Source organism: Mesoplodon mirus (genome assembly GCF_964341445.2).
Source record: "Mesoplodon mirus genome assembly, chromosome: 15".
Classification (NCBI taxonomy): Eukaryota; Metazoa; Chordata; class Mammalia; order Artiodactyla; family Ziphiidae; genus Mesoplodon; species Mesoplodon mirus.
Genome location: NC_138991.1, coordinates 70,973,953 through 70,994,737, shown reverse-complemented (window position 1 = coordinate 70,994,737; position 20,785 = coordinate 70,973,953). Strand labels below are relative to the sequence as shown.

Sequence of the window (20,785 nt, the reverse complement as noted above, 5' to 3'; positions counted from 1 at the left end):
TCATGCAGCTGATTTTAGACAAACGAGATAACATGTTTCATTATTTAATCAAATAAGATAATGTAAAATATTTTTAAATGAGGTAAGATCCAATTTAATCTCATTAAACATTTCTCGGAATAGTTATAACATTCCACAGAGGTAGGAGGAAGGAATTTATTGTTTATATTTTACTCCAATATCTCAATCAGAACAGGGTATACATGATATAATCTAAACTATATTGCATTATTAAAGAGTTTTAAAGTAAGGCTGTGTAAAGTGGCAGCTCCAGGAGTCCCTTCTTCCCCTGCATGGGTCCAGGTTTCTCTGTTCTCATTTTTTCAATTATCCAATGCTGCTGGCTTGTTTTATATCTTCTAGAAATTCCTCAGTTTCTGGCCCACTGATAGCAACTTTCAAATATGTGTAATTCTTCTGCTATTTCAATAGGATTTGGGGAAGGAGCATGGATTAGATCATCAACTTGGACTATAAACATTAGGCAAATAATAGCTTGATTAAATGGTGATTATAGGAAAATAAAGATCTACTATAAACATTTAAAATAAGCAAACTCATGTGAAAGAAATTCATCACTGAAGTGTGACTAACAGCAGAAGAATGAAATCAACTCCAAGCTCTTATGAAATGTACAACAGACTTTATAGTACATAATTGGGAGGAATTTTTAATTCCTTAAGAAATTTGGGATTAAAACGAGTGCCATCAAGAAACCATTGCATTCTGTGCCTCGCACAAAGCAGGCACTTAGTAATTATTTATTAACTGAATGGATAACAGACATGCTCTGGGATCTAATCCAAGCTCAAATATCAAATTCCGTCATGAACAATCCGATTTATAAAACTAGAAGCTGTCTAAAAGCTAGAGCTTATCTAACTCAAACGCCTTTTCAATAGGACCACAACTTGCTGCTCGAGCTATCTCTTAGAGTCCTTCAACATCTCTTTTTAAATTTTCAGTATCTCACTCGATTTAAAGGAAATCTGATAACAATTTTCTATTACGGGTGAACCAGCGGTTAACCTTGATGCTGGAAAGTAACAGTTTAATTTGGGTGAGTAGCAAATGCTGATTAATTTTTTTGGAACCGTCAAAGGAGAGAACATCTCTTGCCTTTTTTTTTTTCTTGGTATGGCCAATTTTTTTTTCCAGAAAATAAATGACTACAACTTTTGCAGAGTGGTTCTTTCTAGCTTCCAGAAAGCTTCCTTCAAACTTTACGTACAAATAACCTGGGGATCTTGTTAAACGCAATTCCAATAGGCAGGTATGAGAGGGTCCCCAGAGAGCAAATCTGATAGCCTTCAGGTGATACTGCCGGTCCGAACACCATGCTTTGCTTAGCAGAGGTATAAACTCTCAACCATCTTAGGTCACCTAATTCTCCTTCTTAACGCTAAAGATTTGATCCAAGTGTGCTTGTTATTTTGTAACGAAAGAAAGTTTCCACAGAACGTCAGGCCTGTTAATTTCCCTTGTTTTCCAATGGGAAAAAAACGCAGTTCAGGATCGCAGCTCCACCTTCCATCCTAGGTTGTCCTAAGACGGCTTAGGGGACCAAGGTAGGCATCTATGAACCCAGGCCAGGTCTCTGCGGCGGCTCCCACCCAGCAGAAAAACCCAGCACCGGGTACCGCGGGGAGGCCCGACCGCCCTCGGCCACGGACGCAGGCCCTTTCCAGGAACGCGCGGGCCCGCCCCCTGCACGCGGCCGCCCATTGGCCCGACGGCGCCGGGCGTGACGTCAGGCCCCGCCCCACCACTTCTCCGGCCCCGCCCCGCGGAGTGGCCTGGCGGTTTGGTCTGGAGCAGCTGAAACCGGTTTGAGCGGAGCTGCTTCCTGCCGCTCGGCGCCGCGGTTGGCCGCCTGGGGGAGCGCTGGCGAGGCGCGGACGGCGGGCGCCCGGCACCTCGGCCCGCGGCACTGCTTCTCGGGCGCGGCGTCGGTGGCGGCGCGTACCCGCGGACCCGGCAGGTGAGGCGGGAGGCCGGGGGGCCGGGCGCGCGGTGCGGGGGCAGTGGCGGCCGCTCACGTGGCTGCCGAGTTGTCAGGGCGACCCGGCTGGGGGACGCGGGCGGAGCGCGGGGCGAGGCATGGGCAGGGTCCCCCAGCCCGGGCGGGCTCTGCCCGTCGGGGAAACAGCGGCCTGGACGTTCGCCCCGGTAAGTCGGTGGGTGACACATGTTTATTGTATTTATCCTTTGCTGCCGCGATTCCTCTGGGCTGCTGGTGCTTCGTTCCCCTCCGAAAATTTTGCAGCGTTTTCGATATACGAGAATGCATAAACCGTAGGACCACCATGAGTATTCAAAGAAACAAGTCTCGCTCACCACCACTCTCTGGCTTTATCCTTAAGTAATTCATAGTGTTTTGACAACTGCTTATTTTCTGAAATTGCCTAACCAAGTAGTCTAGGGTGTGCTTGTATAATTCAGTTATTCCAAGAAACCGAAGTGCCTTAGTCTCTTAGGAAAAGGTTCCAGGAACAGTCATCAGTGCCCTTGATACAATTTTAAGACAGTTTCCCCTTCTTATAAAGCTCTACTTTTTCCAAAGCTCTTCAAATTGCCTTGATGACTTCTGGGAGAAAGCCTTCATCAGTTAGGTGCTTCATCGGCCCCCTCTTATCCCACTGCCCGGTTATAAAGGAAATTAGGCGTGAATTCAGCCACGAATTGTAGAGAAATCTTTCACCATTGAGGCAGCTGCCTAGTCTGTAACACGTAGAGGAACTGATAAAACGAAGCAGGATGTTTGGACTTGATGTTTTCTTCATACTCTTCTTTAGCCCTTCCTATTTCTGCCCAGTTCCTATCCACTACTCCCCCCGCCCCCCGCCTTGTGTGTCTTGCTACGTTTCTGACAGTTGTGACTTAGCTAAGAAATAAATACAAATTATCAGTCCTTTTTCCAACTCCTAACATTCTGGATACAAATAACACAAGATAAAACAAACAGGTAAAACTACACGGTGGTTCAGTGGTTCTCAACTTCACTAGGGAGAACCAATATTCTAGACAAAATAAGATTAGGAAAGTTGGACTCCAATAATGACCACAAAGGAAATCTCAGTGGCAGAGTGACTAAAATTTGATATGTACAAAAAGGAAGCTGATGAATCAAATCTTTGTGTATAACTTAACCAGGAAAAATAAATGAAATGCATATGAAAATAATATCAAGATGAAATGGAAAAAATTTGGAAGTTTTATGGCATTGTTTAGAAAGGTGATTAAAGAATTAACCGGCTTAATGAAATCTCCAGAACTGCTTTCTTAATAAAAATCCATTCATGTCTGTGTACATTTGATTAAAATACTGGCTCAGAATATACTGGGGTCTGAATAGTGGGGTCATAATGATCCTCCAACAGGATGAGCAGGAATTAACTCAGGAAAATACAGGCATTTCATATATTGTTTTCCTGTAGTCAGTTGGAGCCTAGGAAAGAGCAAGGAGAATTGGAAACAGCTTTTTTCTTTGAAAAAGTATTTGAAGGAAAACAGTGAAATTTTTTTGGCTAGAAAAAAACCACATTTTAGCTGAAAATATCTGTGACTTCAGTTTAGCTCTAAAGTAAATGTTCCTGTACCTTTGTTTGCTTAAATCTCCCTTTTGTTCCCCAAGCTGGCAAACCAGTAAAGGAATGTGTTGGGATAGTTTGTTTGACAAAAAGAATAGAGTAAAACTTATTTCAGGTAGTGTAAACTCTGAAATATTTTTTAAATGTAAATTACAATGTCACTTTGCAAATTACCTGAGTCCTTAAAAAAGTTAAAGTGTAAAATGCTACTCAAAGTCCCAGATGAGAATGCTGTTTAATGCTTATCTTCAAAAAGTACAAAGTGGAGGCTATGTTTAAGAACCAGACCAAACCAAAAACCTGCCTCAGAAAGTCTGTAAGTGAGGTTATAGGTGAATTGGTTAATTACATGTGCAGTCAGCTCATGTATGTAAAAATGACTAGCATTTTTCATCTTATTCTTGTTGTATGTATATCTAGAAGACCTCCCCCGTCCAAGGTGAGATTTTCTTTGCTTGTTTGGAAGAAGAGGAAGTGTTGGTTGTATACATTTTTCGTTCCACAACAGAACAGTATTTTACTTTGGTTGGTAGCAGGGTGCCAAAATTGTACGCTTCAGTTCTGCACCAGAATTTTGGCCTCTGTCCACGATCAAGTAAACTGCTGTAGGAGCAGCTCTGCAGGCTCTTACTTGGTACGGTATTAAATTTGGGCAAGGGCGGGGGGAATGGAAATTAACCAGATTATATGACTTAAGGCAATCCAAGTTGGAGATGATGCTTTGTTGACACCTGGGGAGGCTGGGGGGGGGTAATTTTGTGCTTGTGTATGTAGCTTTGGTGTAGTAAATACTGGATACTGCAGCTGGTTCAGTCAAGTTACTATAGCCACTTTCACAAGCAACCTTAAGAATGAGAAGCTCAGTTTTAATCAGTTGATTTACTTTTCATTAAATTTACATGTTTCACATTTAACACAGTAGAAATTTAGAGATAATTTTGTACTAGGTGTTGATTTTAATACATAGGAATAATTACATCTGATTTCCCTAAAATTGGTTAAAATATTTACTTAAAATTGATCAACAAATAACTGAACACCAACTTTTAATTATGTAGATAAGATTGTTCTTAGTAACTGGCAGTAAACACTGGGTGAAAGTACAGGTTATATGTTGAGATGGTGGTTGGTTATTCAGCAATTTGCTGGATGATGGGGCTTTTTGCTATGTCTCAAAATTAATTCAGTAACTTAAAAAGCCAAGCTTTTTTGCTAGCCTTAAGGTTTCTTCTTGATACGATTGATACAGATAAATTAAATGTAAGATATAGATAAATGTAAGATTTTAGTACTTCAATGAATCATTTGATTTATTAGGAAAGGAAATAGTCTTATTATCTTAGGGTTATACTCAGATTCATATCAGATGTCATATTAAAAGACAACTATTAAGATATTTGGGTTAAATAGGTAAAAGGTGAGGTAACAATCTAGAGCTAATTTTAGATTTGGAACATTCTTTGGCCATGCTACAACTGGATGTATATGCTTTAAATAGATCATGTTTACTCTTAGACACAGAAAGTAGATTAAGGTATCAAGGACAGGTGTTTTTTCCTCCAGTGTGGAATCTTGGGTTTTCTAACTGAAGTGGTAGAGTTGCCAGATACGGAATTCTTTAGCCAAGTGACATGAAACCACATTGACTGGTGTTCTTGCTTAGTATATATACTGTATTTACATTTTGTAATTGATGTAGGTGGGATGATGCATAGTTTATAGCTAACATTGGCTATAAACTATGATCCTCATTGCAGCTCCCCTGTGGTTAGATATTAGAGATTCCTCATCCTCAGCCCTCTTGATATTTGGAGCTGGACAATTATTTGTGGAGAGCTGTTCTGTGTATTGTATGGTGTAGAGCATCACTCCTGGCTTCTACCCACTAGATGCCAGGAGCATCACCCACAGTTGTGGCAACCAAAAATGTCTCCTGACATTGCCAGATGTCCTTTAGAGGACAAAGTTGCCTCCAGTGGCAACTGCTGCTATCGATCTGTCTGCCTTGACTTGGAAGCGTGGTTAAGTGTGGGTATTAGTGTTCATTAAATGACCATTGCAGAGTTGTGCGTGTGTTCACAGGGAGGGGAACATACTGAAAATGGAAGAAAGAATAGCTAGGAAAGGTGCTTGAGGATTTTTTTTTTTGAATAAAATAATGTGCAAATGAAGATAAGCAATTTCAGTTGGTAAATTAAAGGAAATGATGTAAAGACATCATTGGAATTATTTTAGGAACATTGATGGATTGGGGGTACAAAAGTTTTTTTGGAGGTGTTGGAGAAGTTATGTACAATATGATGTGGCCTTGTGTGGAGTATGTGTTCTTTCTATATTTAAATTCTATAAACTGCGTGAGAATTGATGTACATTAAAATTGTTAAAAAATTTCCTATCTTGGGACTTCCTTGCTGGTCCAGTGGTTAGGACTCCGTGCTTCCACTACAGGGGACATGGGATTCCATCCTGGGTGGGAGAACTAAGTTCCCGCCTGCTGCGGCAATCAATCAATCAATTAAAAACAATTTTAAATTTCCTATCTTAAGTACTTAAATTAAGGGATAGTAAGGTGAATAGGTTGGTTAGGCTGGGAAAAACAGTGAAGAAATGAAAAGTAAGCTGGAGAGAAAATGTGGATAAGGAATAAAGGACATCAAAGACTTCAGGATTTAGATTTCTATAAGTAATGGAAGTGATTCCAAGCCAGGGATGTGAGGGATATTCTAATTGACATAAAATGTATTGTTGGGAAGCGATCGAGAAGCCAAAATATAAGTAGGAAACTTAGGGTTTTTAATGAAGTTTAAACTTAGAAAGAAAGGCATGTATGTAAGATCAATTAAAATCTACAGGTTTGGGCTTCCCTGGTGGCGCAGTGGTTGAGAGTCCGCCTGCCGATGCAGGGGACACGGGTTCATGCCCCAGTCCAGGAAGATCCCACATGCCGCGGAGCGGCTAGGCCCGTGAGCCATGGCCGCTGAGCCTGCGCGTCCGGAGCCTGTGCTCCGCAACAGGAGAGGCCACAACAGTGAGAGGCCCGCGTACCGCAAAAAGAAAAAAAAAAAAAAAAAAAAAAATCTACAGGTTTTGGTAATGTTGGCTTGGCCAAAAGTTCATTCGGTTAATGAATATGTTGTTCAATAAAGTTCTTGGTGAAAATGAAAAATGGCAGACTTCCTGCTGGCGCAGTGGTTAAGAATCCTGCCAGTGCAGGAGACATGGGTTCGAGCCCTGGTCCGGGAAGATCCCACATGCCGCAGAGCAGCTAAGCCTGTGTGCTACAACTACTGAGGCTGCTCTGTAGAGCCCGTGAGCCACAACTACTGAAGCCCGCACGCCTAGAGCCCGTGCTCCTCAACAAGAGAAGCCACCTCAGTGAGAAGCCTGCACACCGCAGCGAAGAGTAGCCCCCGCTCCCAGCAACTAGAGAAAGCCCGCCCACAGCAATGAAGACCCAATGCAGCCAAAAATAACTATATTAAAAAAAAAAAAAAAAGGCTACTTAAAACCGAACGAACTTTTTGGCCAACCCAATAGATTACAGAGTTGAGACTCTAAATTCAAGTCTGCAGAACTACAGTAATGATGGGCCTGTGGTTAATAAAGAGAAACTTGAAAAGAGTGATTTTTGAGGGGGAAGGGGTTTTTGTTATTGTTTTTTTTAAGCCATTGGTTAGGTCACTTAGAAGCAGGTTCTCAAACTTGTTTCAGAACTTAACTAGTTTGTTTCAGTGGGTGGTACTTAAGTTCTTTGGTTGTTTTCTTGTTATTAAAATTGGAACCTTCTTAATTGAAGTAGAAATGCTCTCTTGAGCCAAGTTTTTTTCTGTCTCTAGTTGTTGGTGTGTGTGTTTCCCTCCACTATAAACATGAGCCTGGTCAGGAAAGATAGGTTGAGTTCAGAACAGCTGCTTATTAGAGAAGGTATATGACAAGATAATCTTGAATTCTTAAAAAAAGTTTGGACACGCTTGTTTTGCAGATTTTTCTGGTCCATACATTCTTACAGAATAGGTTTGTAACACTAGGTCCGAAAACTTGCTAGGTACTTCCTAAATAATTCAGTCTCTATATATAAGATCTCTGAAATCTTTTGCTCACAGTTGAGATTCATTTTTATTTTTGTGTTTTTTAACTTGTTTCTTGGTGGTAGCTATCTAGAGCTGATATTCATGTACTATAAATGACATCTTTTTCTTTCTAGCACGACATCCTAAAATAAATCCATCAGAATGACACCTTCTCAGGTTACCTTTGAAATAAGAGGAGCTCTTTTACCAGGTATTGTAAAACTTTACTTTTAAACATTAAAAAATAATAATAAATGAGCGTTTTTCTTATCTGGATTATCTTAAATATAGAGTTGTTACTAGAGTGAGCCTAATTATTAGATGAAAGTATCTTTAGGACATGCCTGATAACAGAAATGTGCTCAGAGCATAACAACTTCAAGAAAAAAAAGCTTCCCAAATAGTAAGTGTCTTAGTCTCATGTTTTCCAGGAAAGCTGTGAATTTTGAACAGGACAGATAATTGAACTGTGATTTTTTTTTTTTTTTTTTTTTGGCTGTACTGCACAGCTTGTGGTATCTTAGTCCCCTGACTAGGGATTGAACCTGGGCCCTCGGCAGTGAGTGTGGAGTCCTAACCACTGGACCGCCAGGGAATTCTCTGAGGTATGATTTTTAAGTCATGAAAATGAAGGAAATTTTTCTAGTGTTGAGAAGTTGGTGAAATATTTGGCGAAGGTAAATTTGTTCCTTACTTGTACATCTATTTTTTTTAAGCTTTATTATATCTTTTGCTGTCTACTGAAGCAGTGTGAAATAATTTTAGTGTAAGGTAACATATCAAAACAGTATCACACCTTGCTACTTACCTGGTGGTCCAGTGGTTAAGACTCCTCCCTTCTGCTACAGGGGACACGGGTTCGATCCCTGGTTGGGGAACGAAGATTCCACATGCCGCACAGTGCGGCCCCAAAAAACAAAAAAAAAACCCCAAAAACAAACAGTATCACACCTGGGTTAAAAATTCCTTGTTTAATACACTCTGGCTATGCTGACCAGTTCCTCAAATCCTTTGTATTCCTTTCCTCCTTTGGGGCTTTCTCAAATTGTTTCCTTTGTTTAGATCTGTGCCCCACCGCCCCACCCCAACTCTCCTTATCCCAACTTCCCGTATTCGACTAGGTTAAGGTCCCTGTGAAATTCAAGGTTCTTTTTTGTAGTACCTCTTAATGAGTTTTATGGAGTTATTTGAGTAATTTTTCTTGTGGACAGATTGTAAGCTCTATGAAAAAAAATGTGACTTTATCTTATTCATGCTGAATTCCTGTACCTAGCACAGTGCCTGGCTCAGAACAGGGGTAAGTATGTGTTCGAAAAATGAATGAATGATTCATTCTGTATGTCAGGCATCTTTGATACAGCATCCATCACAGCACCTGATGGTGTGTGTTGGTCCAAGTTCAGATTCTTAGGCAAGATGATTTTGTACAGCTCCACCTCTGGGCAACATTCTGCAGATTGAAGATTGCTAGTCAGTTGATGGGGTTGCTCCCTTGGGTCTAGTACTCACCTCTTGTCCTGTGTGTAACCTCTTCTGTGGAGAGGAGACTGCAGACCTATATCATACTTTTGTGCATAGGCAGTTTAAGCTAGAAGGAGCTGGCCACATCAGGCAAATGTGGTGACCACAGAATTAGCCACAGAAGGGTCAGCTTGACAAGGTGGAACTCCTTCTCAAGGACTAGTGGCAGATGTGAATGTAGGTGTATCTGTAGGTGGGAAGGAAAGGAGGTAGAGGGACAGGGAGGGGATGTTGGGGTGGATTCTCACCTCCCCCCCACCCCAGATCTCATGTCACCTTGATTTCCTCCCCAAAGCAAGGAGGAAGTGTTCTCTGCTGAAAGTGGAGAGGCTGCAGAGAGAAGTGAAGTAAGAGGGAACAAGTAAAAAGAATGTGTGGGGGTGCTGTTTGCAGATTCCTTTAGTTAGCATTCATGTCTTTATAATCTTCTATACATGAAATCCAATTAAAGAAATAGGTCTGTTCTGGTAAAAAGTTTCCCTTTTTTCCTCATAGAAGCCATATGCAAAGGCAATCAGCAGAAAGACAGAGTAACATTGCAGGAGGGAATTAGTAAAATGCAGGAGCACTTATGTAGAAGGAAAGTAACCACAGATTGTCCAAGTTTCACTTTTTCCATGTGGGATAACATGTTCTTTCCAGAGCAGAGAGTAGCTGCTATCTTGTATGGGGATAAGAAATAACTGACTCCATGAGAAAGGTTAATGAGACTCTCCTTTACAAAGGAAGTGTAACTGGCCTGAAGCAGTGATTTGATGGTAATCTGTACTTTGAGCTAGGAGCCACTGCGTATGCTGTACATATGCAGAGCAACATATATGATCTTGAGAATAAATATTTGTGCCTTGTATTTAGCAATAGTGTTTATCTTTTTTTAATACGAAGAGGTAGTGATAACCTAAGTTAATTGCAAAAAAAAAATCTGGTTACTTTAAAGGATTGGTGAATATTTTAACGTGAAATCTTTATACATAACCACCGTATGCTTTTACAGACATGTATTTAGAACCCTGAAAACTCCTGAATGGCTACCACATTTGGGATTTTAGTTAAGTTTTAGACAGTCCAAGCATATAAAATGCCATGCAGGTGGCTAAAACCAATTAGAACTGTAGTCTTACTATAGTAGTGTCCAGAGCTTGGAAACCAAGCTACTCTCAGAGTGTGGAGGAGTTTGTCCTGAAGTTTGTTCATTTGGGCTCAGTTCCTTGTTTTTTTCTTTAAGGATTTTAATTATAGTAATTCAGAATGTGTTGATATATAAGTTAAAGATATCTGCATACTTATATTCAAGAAGTTGTAGACTTTTGCTAAATATATGGAATTTAGCAAATATAGGTGATGGCTATATGTTGGTTTGTGTGTTGATGACAAGTGTTCAGATGAAGTGTGACAGTCTTTATTTTAGTAAGGAATATGAGATTTTTGGCTAGTTTTTCACTAGTCTTTGATCTGGAGACTTTTTTTTCTTTGTTTGTTGTTGTTACATTGCTCATGTCCCATTGATAATTTTCTTGATCTTTAGCTTCTTGGTAGCTACTGTTTGAGTTCCTGGAAAATATCAGGTACTGGTTCTGTAGGATACTTATATGCTCCTTTAAATTGGAAGCTGCCTTGAAGGCAAGGACTGCCGTTTGATCCCCTTGTCTTCTTGGTGCTCACTATTGGCTCAGTAAGTAGTTGAAACAGGAAGAAAAGTCTGTCCCTATATACCCTTCCTTTTCTCTGCCTTTGGTTCTGCAGAGGTGGGTCAGGTTAATAACGTAGGTGCTAGTGTGAGTGGCACCTGGGTCCAAACCCATTTCTCCACTGAAGCTCTTCCATCTCCACTGAAAAGGGACCTGCATCCCATTAAATTAGTGCAGTTTCCTAAAACTAAAATGAGATGTTCCTACTTAACCCACTATAACTCGTTATGTTTCTTTAGGAGAGGTTTTTGCAATATGTGGAAGCTCTGATGCTTTGGGAAACTGGAATCCTCAAAATGCCGTGACTCTTCTTCCAGAGAACGAGACAGGTGAAAGGTAAGCATGGGCATGTCATAATATTGAATAATTATGACATTCAGATTATAAACTTGGGGGTTTCTAAGATACCTTGGTATATTTTTCTTTTAATTTTTATCAAACTTATCACGTATGTATAAAGAGTGAAATCATTTTACAAAGTTTGCTGTGAAAAAACAAGTTCCTCTGTTTCTCAATTTCCACCTCGCAAAAAGTCATTTTCAACTCTTGGCTGTTGGCTGGTTCTTTTGATGCTTAATACCATATTTCTAAACAGGCTTATATTGTTATTTCTTAGTTTAAAAAACTTTTTAAGGCATTTTTTGGCTTCTCAGTACTATTCTTGATAAAAGATCTAATTTTTGCTTTAGCTTATGAAATAATTTTCTTGAGACATATATTCTTTTAAAAGTAGCAGAGGGTGGAACACGTCCTTAGAAATTTTAGCTAATGTAATGAAATGAGTTTACTACTGACATTAAATACAGCACTAAACTTATTAGCATGGGCGTGTTGGTGCATTGGAGTGGGGAGAAGAGGATCTGGGTGCCAGTTTCAGTTCCGCAGTTAGCTGTGATCTTGGGCAGATCTCATATCTCTAAGCCTATCTGCATGGTAAAGGGGTTAGGATAGAATCAGTGTTGTCAACAAAGGTGGTCCTTCTCTGTGTGGGTATTTCGAAGTGTTATGGATTGTCAAGATGTATGCATGGGGGTAGAGGAAAGATGAGATTCTAAATAGTATACAAATACATGCAGTGCCCCCAGGGAGAAACATCAGAGTAGCTGATTGTTAAGCACTGCTACTAAAAATGTGGCCTGTGGACTCAGTGCTAGACAAAAAACATTTTTTTATCAGTGCACAATGTGAGAAATACAAAAATTGAGAGCAAGCATTTAGAAATGTTTATGGCAGTTTGACATTGCTGGGATACCCATGCATGTCATGGACTTATCTCATTGAACTGGGTACATCATAGACCAGAAGTATTGGTCATGGGACAAGTAGGTAACACAAGTAAACAGAAACTGGTCCTTCACAGCAGACAGTTTGAGGAGCACTGATGGCAAAGCAGAGGGAAATAACAAGGAAAGTAAAACAATACCATAATGTACGCTCAGGAAAAGAAAACAAAAAGCATACATAGAACACCTGTTCCTCTATTTATCATTAGTGTGACACATTTTCTCAGCCAATTCTCATCTGTTTTTATAAGTTAAGTTCTGTTGACAAATGATATTGGGATCACAGAAAAACGAGATGTTTATTCTCTTCTAGTGGCTATTTTTTCCTTGATTTGTGGATTAGTCACTCCTGTCTGAAGTGAAACCACATGTCTTTCTAAACTTGTTTACCTCTGCTCTGAACTCTTGAGCTGCCCTGTTACCTGTCTTAAGTCCATTCTAGCCAACCTGGTCAAAGTGATGTGAACAGAATGAGAACAATTAACGTCTTAATTTTAAGGAAGCAGCCATTTTGACATCGCTGTACAATGAAGTATCATTGATTCATATATGGCAGATAAACAGTGCTTCACAAAGAGAAAGGACGTAGATGACACAGTTGATATAAGTAGTTGAAACAAGATGATACAAAAGGTGAACAAATCTGTTTGCCTGTATACAACAGTCTCGTGGGGGTTTTTGGTTGGTTGGTTTGTTTTTGACAGCGTGCTGGATCTTAGTTCCCGGACCAGGGATTGAACCCTTCCCCCTACAGTGGAAGCGCAGAGTCCTAACCACTGGACCACCAGGAAGTTCCTCAGGCTTGAGCTTTAGAACTCTGTTTCTTTGGGATTTCAGTGTACTCTGCATTTAAGTCCGCTGTTCCTCCTTTTCAGAGTCTCTTAAGTCTCTCTGTACCTACAGGTTTGTGGTGACAAGAGCTCTGTTGGAATTTTTTTCTTACAAACAATTTGAAGGTTGTGGTGTTATTTCCTAATAATGCAGAAAGTGTGGGTCACTTATGATTTTATTTGCCATCCTTGGAGATCTTATGGTATTTTTGTGGGGAGGATATGAGGGCAATTCAAAATCAGACAGGTGCACTAAACCTTCTCACTGCCCCTCTTTCCTGGTTTTTCTTGAGTTTCATCAGGTTACGTTCATTCTTGACGTCACTGAACAGTTCTGGTACATTCTTCTTTTAAGTAATTTTATTTATTTATTCATTCATTCATTCATTCATGACTGCGTTGGGTCTTTGTTGCTGCACTCGGGCTTTCTCTCTAGTTGCACTGAGCCGGAGCTACTCTTTGTTGCGGTGCGGTGGCTTCTCTTGTGGAGCGCAGGCTCTAGGCCCGTGGGTTCAGCAGTTGTGGCTCGCGGGCTCTAGAGCGCAGGCTCAGTAATTGTGGCGCACAGGCTTAGTTGCTCCGCGGCACGTGGGATCTTCCCGGACCAGGGATTGAACCCGTGTCCCCTGCCTTGGCAGGAGGATTCTTAACCACTGTTCCACCAGGGAAGTCCCTATGGTTCATTTATAACTTTGCTATATTTGCTTAGGGAAGTAAAGTAAAAAGACTCATTTTATTGCTCTCACCATCTGATCTTTTCATTTGGTGATTCTTAACCAGGGGATCACATTGGAATCACTTTAAAAAATGATTTAAAAAGCACTTTAACTGGTTTAAAGCACTTTAAAAGGGGGCTTTTAAACAAATGCCTAGACCCTGCTCCTGTAAGACTGATAAATAGTGCACGAGAGAGGGGCCCCAGCACATTTTTGAAGCTTCCCACTAATTCTGCTGTGCACATCTGGGGCTAGTTTCACATACTCTGGCTGGTTTTATGGGTGAAATAATACTGGAAATTTGCCTTTTTTTTTGGGGGGGGGTAGCAGAGATGGGAAATAAATTTCATCTCAGAGTTGGTAGAATCTGCCTGGAGCCCTGTGTTGAAAAGGATTCTGAGGCTTATCAGGGAGAAGTAGTCAGGACACATGTTCCGAGCATTTAGGCTGTCCTTGTTGTGCAGCAGTGTTTCTCAACCAATCACATATGTCCAGTTTATCAAACTCCACCCCAGACCTATGAAACCAGAGTTTCCTAGGGTGGAGCCAGGGCATATGTATTTTTTTATTACCAGGTTAATCTGATTGTTGAAGTTAGGACCAGGGGTGACAGCTGGTTGTGGATATTTTGTTAGAAACCAGAATTGAGTCAGAGTGAGGATAATGCCCTAAGTCCGTCTTGGCAGAGCCAGGTGGGGAGCAGTGCTAGCCATCTGGTATCATGGAAGAATATTTGGAGCTGCCGTTTAGCCACTGAACTATTCATGCTGAATTAACGTTTGGGTAATGGTCTATGACATGGGCTCTCAAACTTGTGTTCATCATCAGAGTCACCTGGACGCTTGTTAAATTACAGAGTGCTTGGGCCCTCCCCCAGAGTTTCTAATTCAATAGGTCTAGATGTGGCCTGAGATTTTTTTTTTTGATTTATTTTTGGCTGTATTAGGTTTTCATTGCTGCACACAGGCTTTCTTTAGTTGCGTTGAGTGGGAGCTACTCTTCGTTGCGGTTCTTATTGCGGTGGCTTCTCTTGCTGTGGAGCATGGGCTCTAGGCGCGTGAGCTTCAGTAGTTGTGGCATGCAGGCTCAGTAGTTGTGGCATGTGGGCTCTAGAGCACAGGCTCAGTAGTTGTGGCACATGGACTTAGTTATTTCGCTGCATGTGGGATCTTCCCAGACCAGGGCTCGAACCCGTGTCCCCTGCATTGGTAGGCGGATTCTTAACCCCTGTGCAACCAGGGAAGCCCTGGACTGAGATTTTGCATTTCTAACAAGCTCCCAGTTGATACTGATGGTCCTGGGACCACACTTTGCATACCATTGGCCTATGATTTGAAGCTAAAAATCAGTTATAATCATGAATTGTAGTGAATTCTTTCACTGTTGAGTCTAAGCTTTAGAATTAGCATTAGAATATGTAGAATGACATAGTTCAGAAGATGTTGAGTAAGATACAAGTACAAGTAAGATACAGACACTGATTGCTTGGCTAGGGAAATAGCCAGAGGCTGGGCAGGACAGAATAAGGGACAGTTGGGAACAGGCATTTAAGTTTGTGGCCTTGGCCTCAAAGCCTCTTAGCAGCCATGTAACATCCCTAGCTAAGTGGAAAGCGAGAGGAGATTCAGAGGTCTGCACTGCTTGCCTTTTCTGTTTGGAATACTACTTCTCCTGCTTCTTTGTATGGCTCATCATTTAGGTCTCAGCTCAGACAGTTCTTTCTTGTTGAGGTCTCCCTCCAAAACTTCTTGTCACCTCAGAAAGGTCAGCTAACCCTTCCTATGTATGCTGTTGGCTTATATATTTGTCTATCCACATAAGCAAGCAATCTCCGTGAAGATGGATTTCTTTCTGCCTTATTCATCACTGTGTTCCCAGTACCTGGTTCAGATTAGGCCTGGAGTAAAAGTTTGTGTAGGAATAAATAAATGGTATTGGTCACAGACCTTACTTGAGGGATTTTATGAATTAATGAAGACTTTATGCATTTTAGTTTGATACTGATGCTGCTGCTTTAATTCTTTTTTCTCACAGCATGTTATGGAAAGCAACCATTGTACTTAGTAGAGGAGTATCAGTTCAGTACCGCTACTTCAAAGGGTGCTTTTTAGAACCAAAGGTATGTTTTCTTTATCTAGTTTCCAGTTTCTTTACAAGACTTCTTTCAAAAGCAACTAACTTAAGTTTGGAAACATTAAAAGTAAAATGAGTTTGTTTAGATCAAATAAGGAAAAAAGAACTCTAGATTAATAATATTTTAGTACCAAAAAAAAAAAAGGAAGTAGCCTCTTCAGAGGCAAATAGTGTGTGCAATGGAATTTTTAAAAGACTAATAGTAAGTATGTTCTGCAATATTCTTATCATGAAATTGGTTTTAATGATAAGTGTTCTTGATAGGTGTGCATTTTGTATAACTTTTGTAAACTAGTTAGTAACCAGTAGTAAGGGTTTTTCTTTTTGTTTCATTTTTTTAATTCGTCTGTGGTAAAGATATATTTAGAGGTGTATATAGCCAGCTTTAAGTGAGTAACTTTGAAAAAATTATTTCAGTGCAGCCATCTCTTAGTGGCTGCATTAACTCCTATCAAAACTGAAGTCATTCCTTTTAGATTTTTTTCAGTGATAGTGTTGATAGACCAGGATCTTTTCTGAAGGCCTTTGGAATATCAGTTAGATCTAAATCTGCTTGCTCACTAAGATTTATTTATTATTTTGGGAACGTTTTCATATTTAGAAAAAAAAGTTGATTCTTTATTTTAAAGATACTTATTTGCTGAAAGGATTCTTTTCCTTCAGATTTTTACCTTTGAGCACACTTTGGGCTGCATGTGAACAAGGGCTTAGGCAGGAGTCTAGGAAGCAAACATGGATTAGATCTTTTTAAAAATGTATTTCCCTTTGGGGTCCTTGAATACTTGTTACGTGTAAAAAAAAAAAAAATGCAAGCAGCCACTGTTACCTCAGTCTCTTAGCCACCATTATAAAAAAGAGAAAAACTGACAAACCCACTTCAGCTGTCTTTTGCACCTATTACGTTTCTTATTCCAAGAATATATTGTGAATATACTCAGTAATTAAAATTAAATTACATTATAGTTGATCATTATGTTGGCTTATCTTGACAATAGTCTCACTTTAATGACTAAGGAAAAGGTCATTTATTTGGCATAGGGGTTGTGCATTGTGGCAGAGTTCTTTAGGATAAAGTGAACATTTGTGCAGAGTTATGTAGATCACAGCACTCATGACTTTGAAAGCATATTTGAGGATCCTGGTATGTGAAATTAACTAAATTTTACTTACGGGGGCATTTGGACAAAATCCTAATGAGTCCTTTGGGCGTAGTTTCCTAAAGTAAGACTATTGTCAACACAGGTCAAATTAAGCCAACCTACAGTATTTTCTCTTTTCATTGAAAATGTAACCAAAAGCAGCAAATCCGTCCAAAATGCCTTTTCCAAAACATTGGCACGAAGTCTGCTTACAGTAAGAAACAAGTTTTCCCCCTTGTAATACTTGCAAAAGTTTACAGTATGTGTTGGTGAGTGTGTTTCTTTAAGTAGGTGCTCTGTATCGTGTACACATGTACCGTGTGATGCAGGGGCTGCCATGGTAAGTATGTTTTTCATGGAATAGAGTAAATAGCCACATAAAATCCCATGCATATGGCTAGAGGTTTTTTTTTTTTCCCACACGCCAGCTTAAAGTGACACTTCTTTTTAAAGTTGGTGGCGCTTTTTAAATGAATCATAATTTTTAATAGAAGTAATTAGAAACTTTGTCTCAATTGTGCATTGTCAAATGATAGAACTAATGTGCAAGGAATCTTAAATCGTGAAATGACGTAAATTATTGGAGTATATATTTTATGAATATAAAGAATGATTGGAAAGCAAAATGATTATGAAAGCATTGAAAAACTGACATGGGTAATAAGGTTACTTTTACTGGGTCAAAAGTTTTAGGTTATCCAAGCAGTTGTAGAACCTAAGCTAAAAATCTTGTGATCTTGTCACTTGACCTTCAGAATTCAGCTTCCTCATCTATAAAATGAAGGGTTTGAACTATAGATTTCTTACATCCCTTCCATTGCTAAAATTTTTCTATAAATAAAAGTTTACCATTCATAGTTTCTCTTCCGTAATTTGCTCTTTCTGGCATACTCCTTTTAGTTTAGAAGTTAAAGTCTTGAAGTCCTTTTTCTCTTTAATTTCTCACAGCTGTATGTTCTTATACTTAGTAGAATTAGAATAAGGTGTTAATATATTAAATTCTAAAATAATTTTTTACAGGTGACAAATATTATCTTATTTAAGCATAGCAAACAAAGGTAGTAGATATTCCTGGAATGGAAGCATTGCTGTGAGTCTGCAGATAACCCATTAATTTCACATCTTCACCAAAGATAATTTTTGAATTAATGTGTAATTTAAACATTTTTTAATCCATGTTCACCCCTTTTTATTTGTGGCTGGAATTAGGGGTTGTTGTCTCATACTGAGATGTTAGCCACTTTTTAATTATACTGTCTTTGAAATTTTTCATTCATTTCAGTGAAATAGCTAATTTTTCAGTAACATCTGCTTTTAATTTTTACAGGTGTTAACATTCACTCATAATTAGATTCATTACAAATTCTTTTACCTTGTTCTTAATGTCCCTTGATTTTTATTAAATCCTTTAACAAAAGAATCAATCATCTGGTAGGCAGACAATTGTTTATTTTCATAATAGCCCAGGTTGTCATTTTGTACAATGGTTTCTTAATAAAATTCTTCTGGATGCTAAATACCCTCAGCTGTTAACTGTGAATTTGAACCATCTCAGAGATGTATGTCGGCCTAGCCTTCTTTGCTTTACTCACTCCTAAGTGACCGTTTTTCTTCCTGGTCTTATTAAAAATAGTGATTTTTAACTAACTGGTTCTGGCCTCTGACATAGATTAAAAATTCAGAGCATTTCACATGGGCTTTTTTTTTTTTTCCATTTTTTTCAAAATCATAGAAAGGAAACTGAAATTTTTACAGTTTACGCTTAACAGTTTTTATGATATTTGAAAGCAGTGATATTCCATGATATTGATAGTTTTGCTTGGTGGTCTGTTAAAAACCCCAGGCTACCTCTTATATAATCTTGTTTCTTTTTCTCAGTGCTTGATATAGCTGAGCGATGTCAATCAATAACTGTTTAAGAAAGCAGTCATTATGACTTTTTTGTAGAAACAGGTTTTTTGTATTTTTGTTAACATGCATGTTTGAGAAACATTCCAGCAATCATCTGATTTAATACATGCTAAAATGTGAAATAACTCTACCAGTCCTGTTAGTGGAGTACTGTCTTGGACTGATATTGTTACTTTTGTCTCCAAAGAGCCATTTTCCACTTGACTCCAAAGTGCTTAAAATTGTGGCAGTCTTTTACAGAATGGAACTCTTGTTTTTTTCCTAAGATCTTGAAGAATGACTTACTGCATTTAACATATTAAAAAGGATTGCATGTTTTGGAATCGTTACTAAGATCTTTAATTTCCCAGTGCTCAGGTGTTAAGGTTTTTTTTTGTTTTAAAGAACATTGGTAAGCTAAAATTTAAGATTACCTACCAAAGTTTAATAAACTAGTCCTAACAATTTTGGAAATTCAGTGTGTTTTAAAACTTGCTTCATTTGTCAATATTATAACATTTTATGTACCAACCATGAATTTGTAGTGTGAACGCCAGTAGACACAATTATAAGCCATCTGTTGAATTGGCCCTTTGGACTGCTCCTCAAGTCTCCATTCTGTTCAAGCCTAGTTTGCTTTATGCTATGATTAGTGGGTTTGTAAACAGTTAGGGGTGGTGTTTTAAAAATTACTACTAAAATATGTTCCCTCTCAAGTGTTTAATCCACAGGGCTATTCTTACATGATTAAGTATAGATACTGTAATCAACACTTTTTGTGAAATTCCCCTGATACCTGAATTAAAACAAAAAGTTAGGGCTTCCCTGGTGGCGCAGTTGTTGAGAGTCCGCCTGCCGATGCAGGGGACACGGGTTCGTGCCCCGGTCCGGGAAGATCCCACATGCCGCGGAGCGGCTGGGCCCGTGAGCCATGGCCGCTGAGCCTGCGCGTCCAGAGCCTGTGCTCCGCCACGGGAGAGGCCACAGCAGTGAGAGGCCCGCGTACAGCAAAAAAAAAAAAAAAAAAAAAAAAAAGTTAAAACAAAAACAAAACCTCTCCTTTCTTCTACCCACTTTTAATCCCTGCTGATGTTTACTATTATGTTCATGGCACCCTTTCAAGTCACATTTGATTAGTAACTTTTATAAGAATATAGATCTACACCACTTTTGTAGCAAAAAGGATTTTTTTTTTTTGAGGGGAGTGCAGGGGACATGGGAGGGGTGGAAGAAGGGAATAGATTAGTTATTTCTGGTTGCCCATTACTGCTAAGAAACATTCCTATTTTTATTGTATACAGTTGCATCTTTTGAGGGTTAGAAACTTTGATGTGTGAAAACAAATTCAAAAAAGTGACAGCAAAAAGTTGTAGTAAAAAACATCTAGCAGATGCAGGATCAGATGTTTCTTGTTTTTTTAGCATAATTCACCATATTTTAAGATTAGCACTTTCACATTTACATTTTTTAAAACGTCTACACAGTTTATTATCAATTCACAAGTGAACCCTTATAACAAGGATGTATTCAGCTAGAGAAAATGAGTTCCTGTATTATCCCAGGATTAAGGAATTTAATGTATACCTAATGCAATTTTAGTTTTCAAACTTCAAAAGTTTACAAGTTTTAAAAAAAGATTTTAACCTCTGGTTATTTTAAGTGACAGAATTATCTCTTGCCTAATTTGTAACATACTTATTTGTTATCATTTGACACATTTATTATTAAATAAAATCAATATTGAAATCCTATAAAATGTTATAGAAGAGTATTTAATGCTATCTACAGATGTAATAAAGAGAGAAGCTTATCTGTTCCAGACTTAAGAGTATATATATGCCTAGACAAGGGTTGAAAGATACGTGAAAATATTGATAGTGATTATCCCTAAGTAGTGTGGTAATGGGTGATTTTTGTTTCTTTTT

At 39.1% G+C, this 20,785-nt stretch overlaps 1 protein-coding gene across 4 annotated transcripts in view; it reads left to right on the top strand.

Moving 5' to 3' along the window:
• The first annotated feature begins 1,846 nt into the window (after positions 1 to 1,846).
• The window catches only part of GPCPD1 (glycerophosphocholine phosphodiesterase 1), a 61,272-nt gene continuing 42,333 nt past the window's right edge, over positions 1,847 to 20,785 (top strand). The window contains exons 1-4 of one of the 4 annotated variants that reach the window (XM_082600686.1): positions 1,847 to 1,981; positions 7,795 to 7,871; positions 11,109 to 11,205; positions 15,733 to 15,817. In XM_082600686.1, coding sequence (XP_082456812.1) covers positions 7,823 to 7,871; positions 11,109 to 11,205; positions 15,733 to 15,817 — 231 coding nt within the window. In that variant the 5' untranslated portion in view covers positions 1,847 to 1,981; positions 7,795 to 7,822. Of the gene's footprint in view, positions 1,982 to 2,023; positions 2,170 to 7,794; positions 7,872 to 11,108; positions 11,206 to 15,732; positions 15,818 to 20,785 lie in introns of those variants that run through there. The other 3 variants (XM_082600687.1, XM_082600688.1, XM_082600689.1) reach the window with 3 other exon arrangements.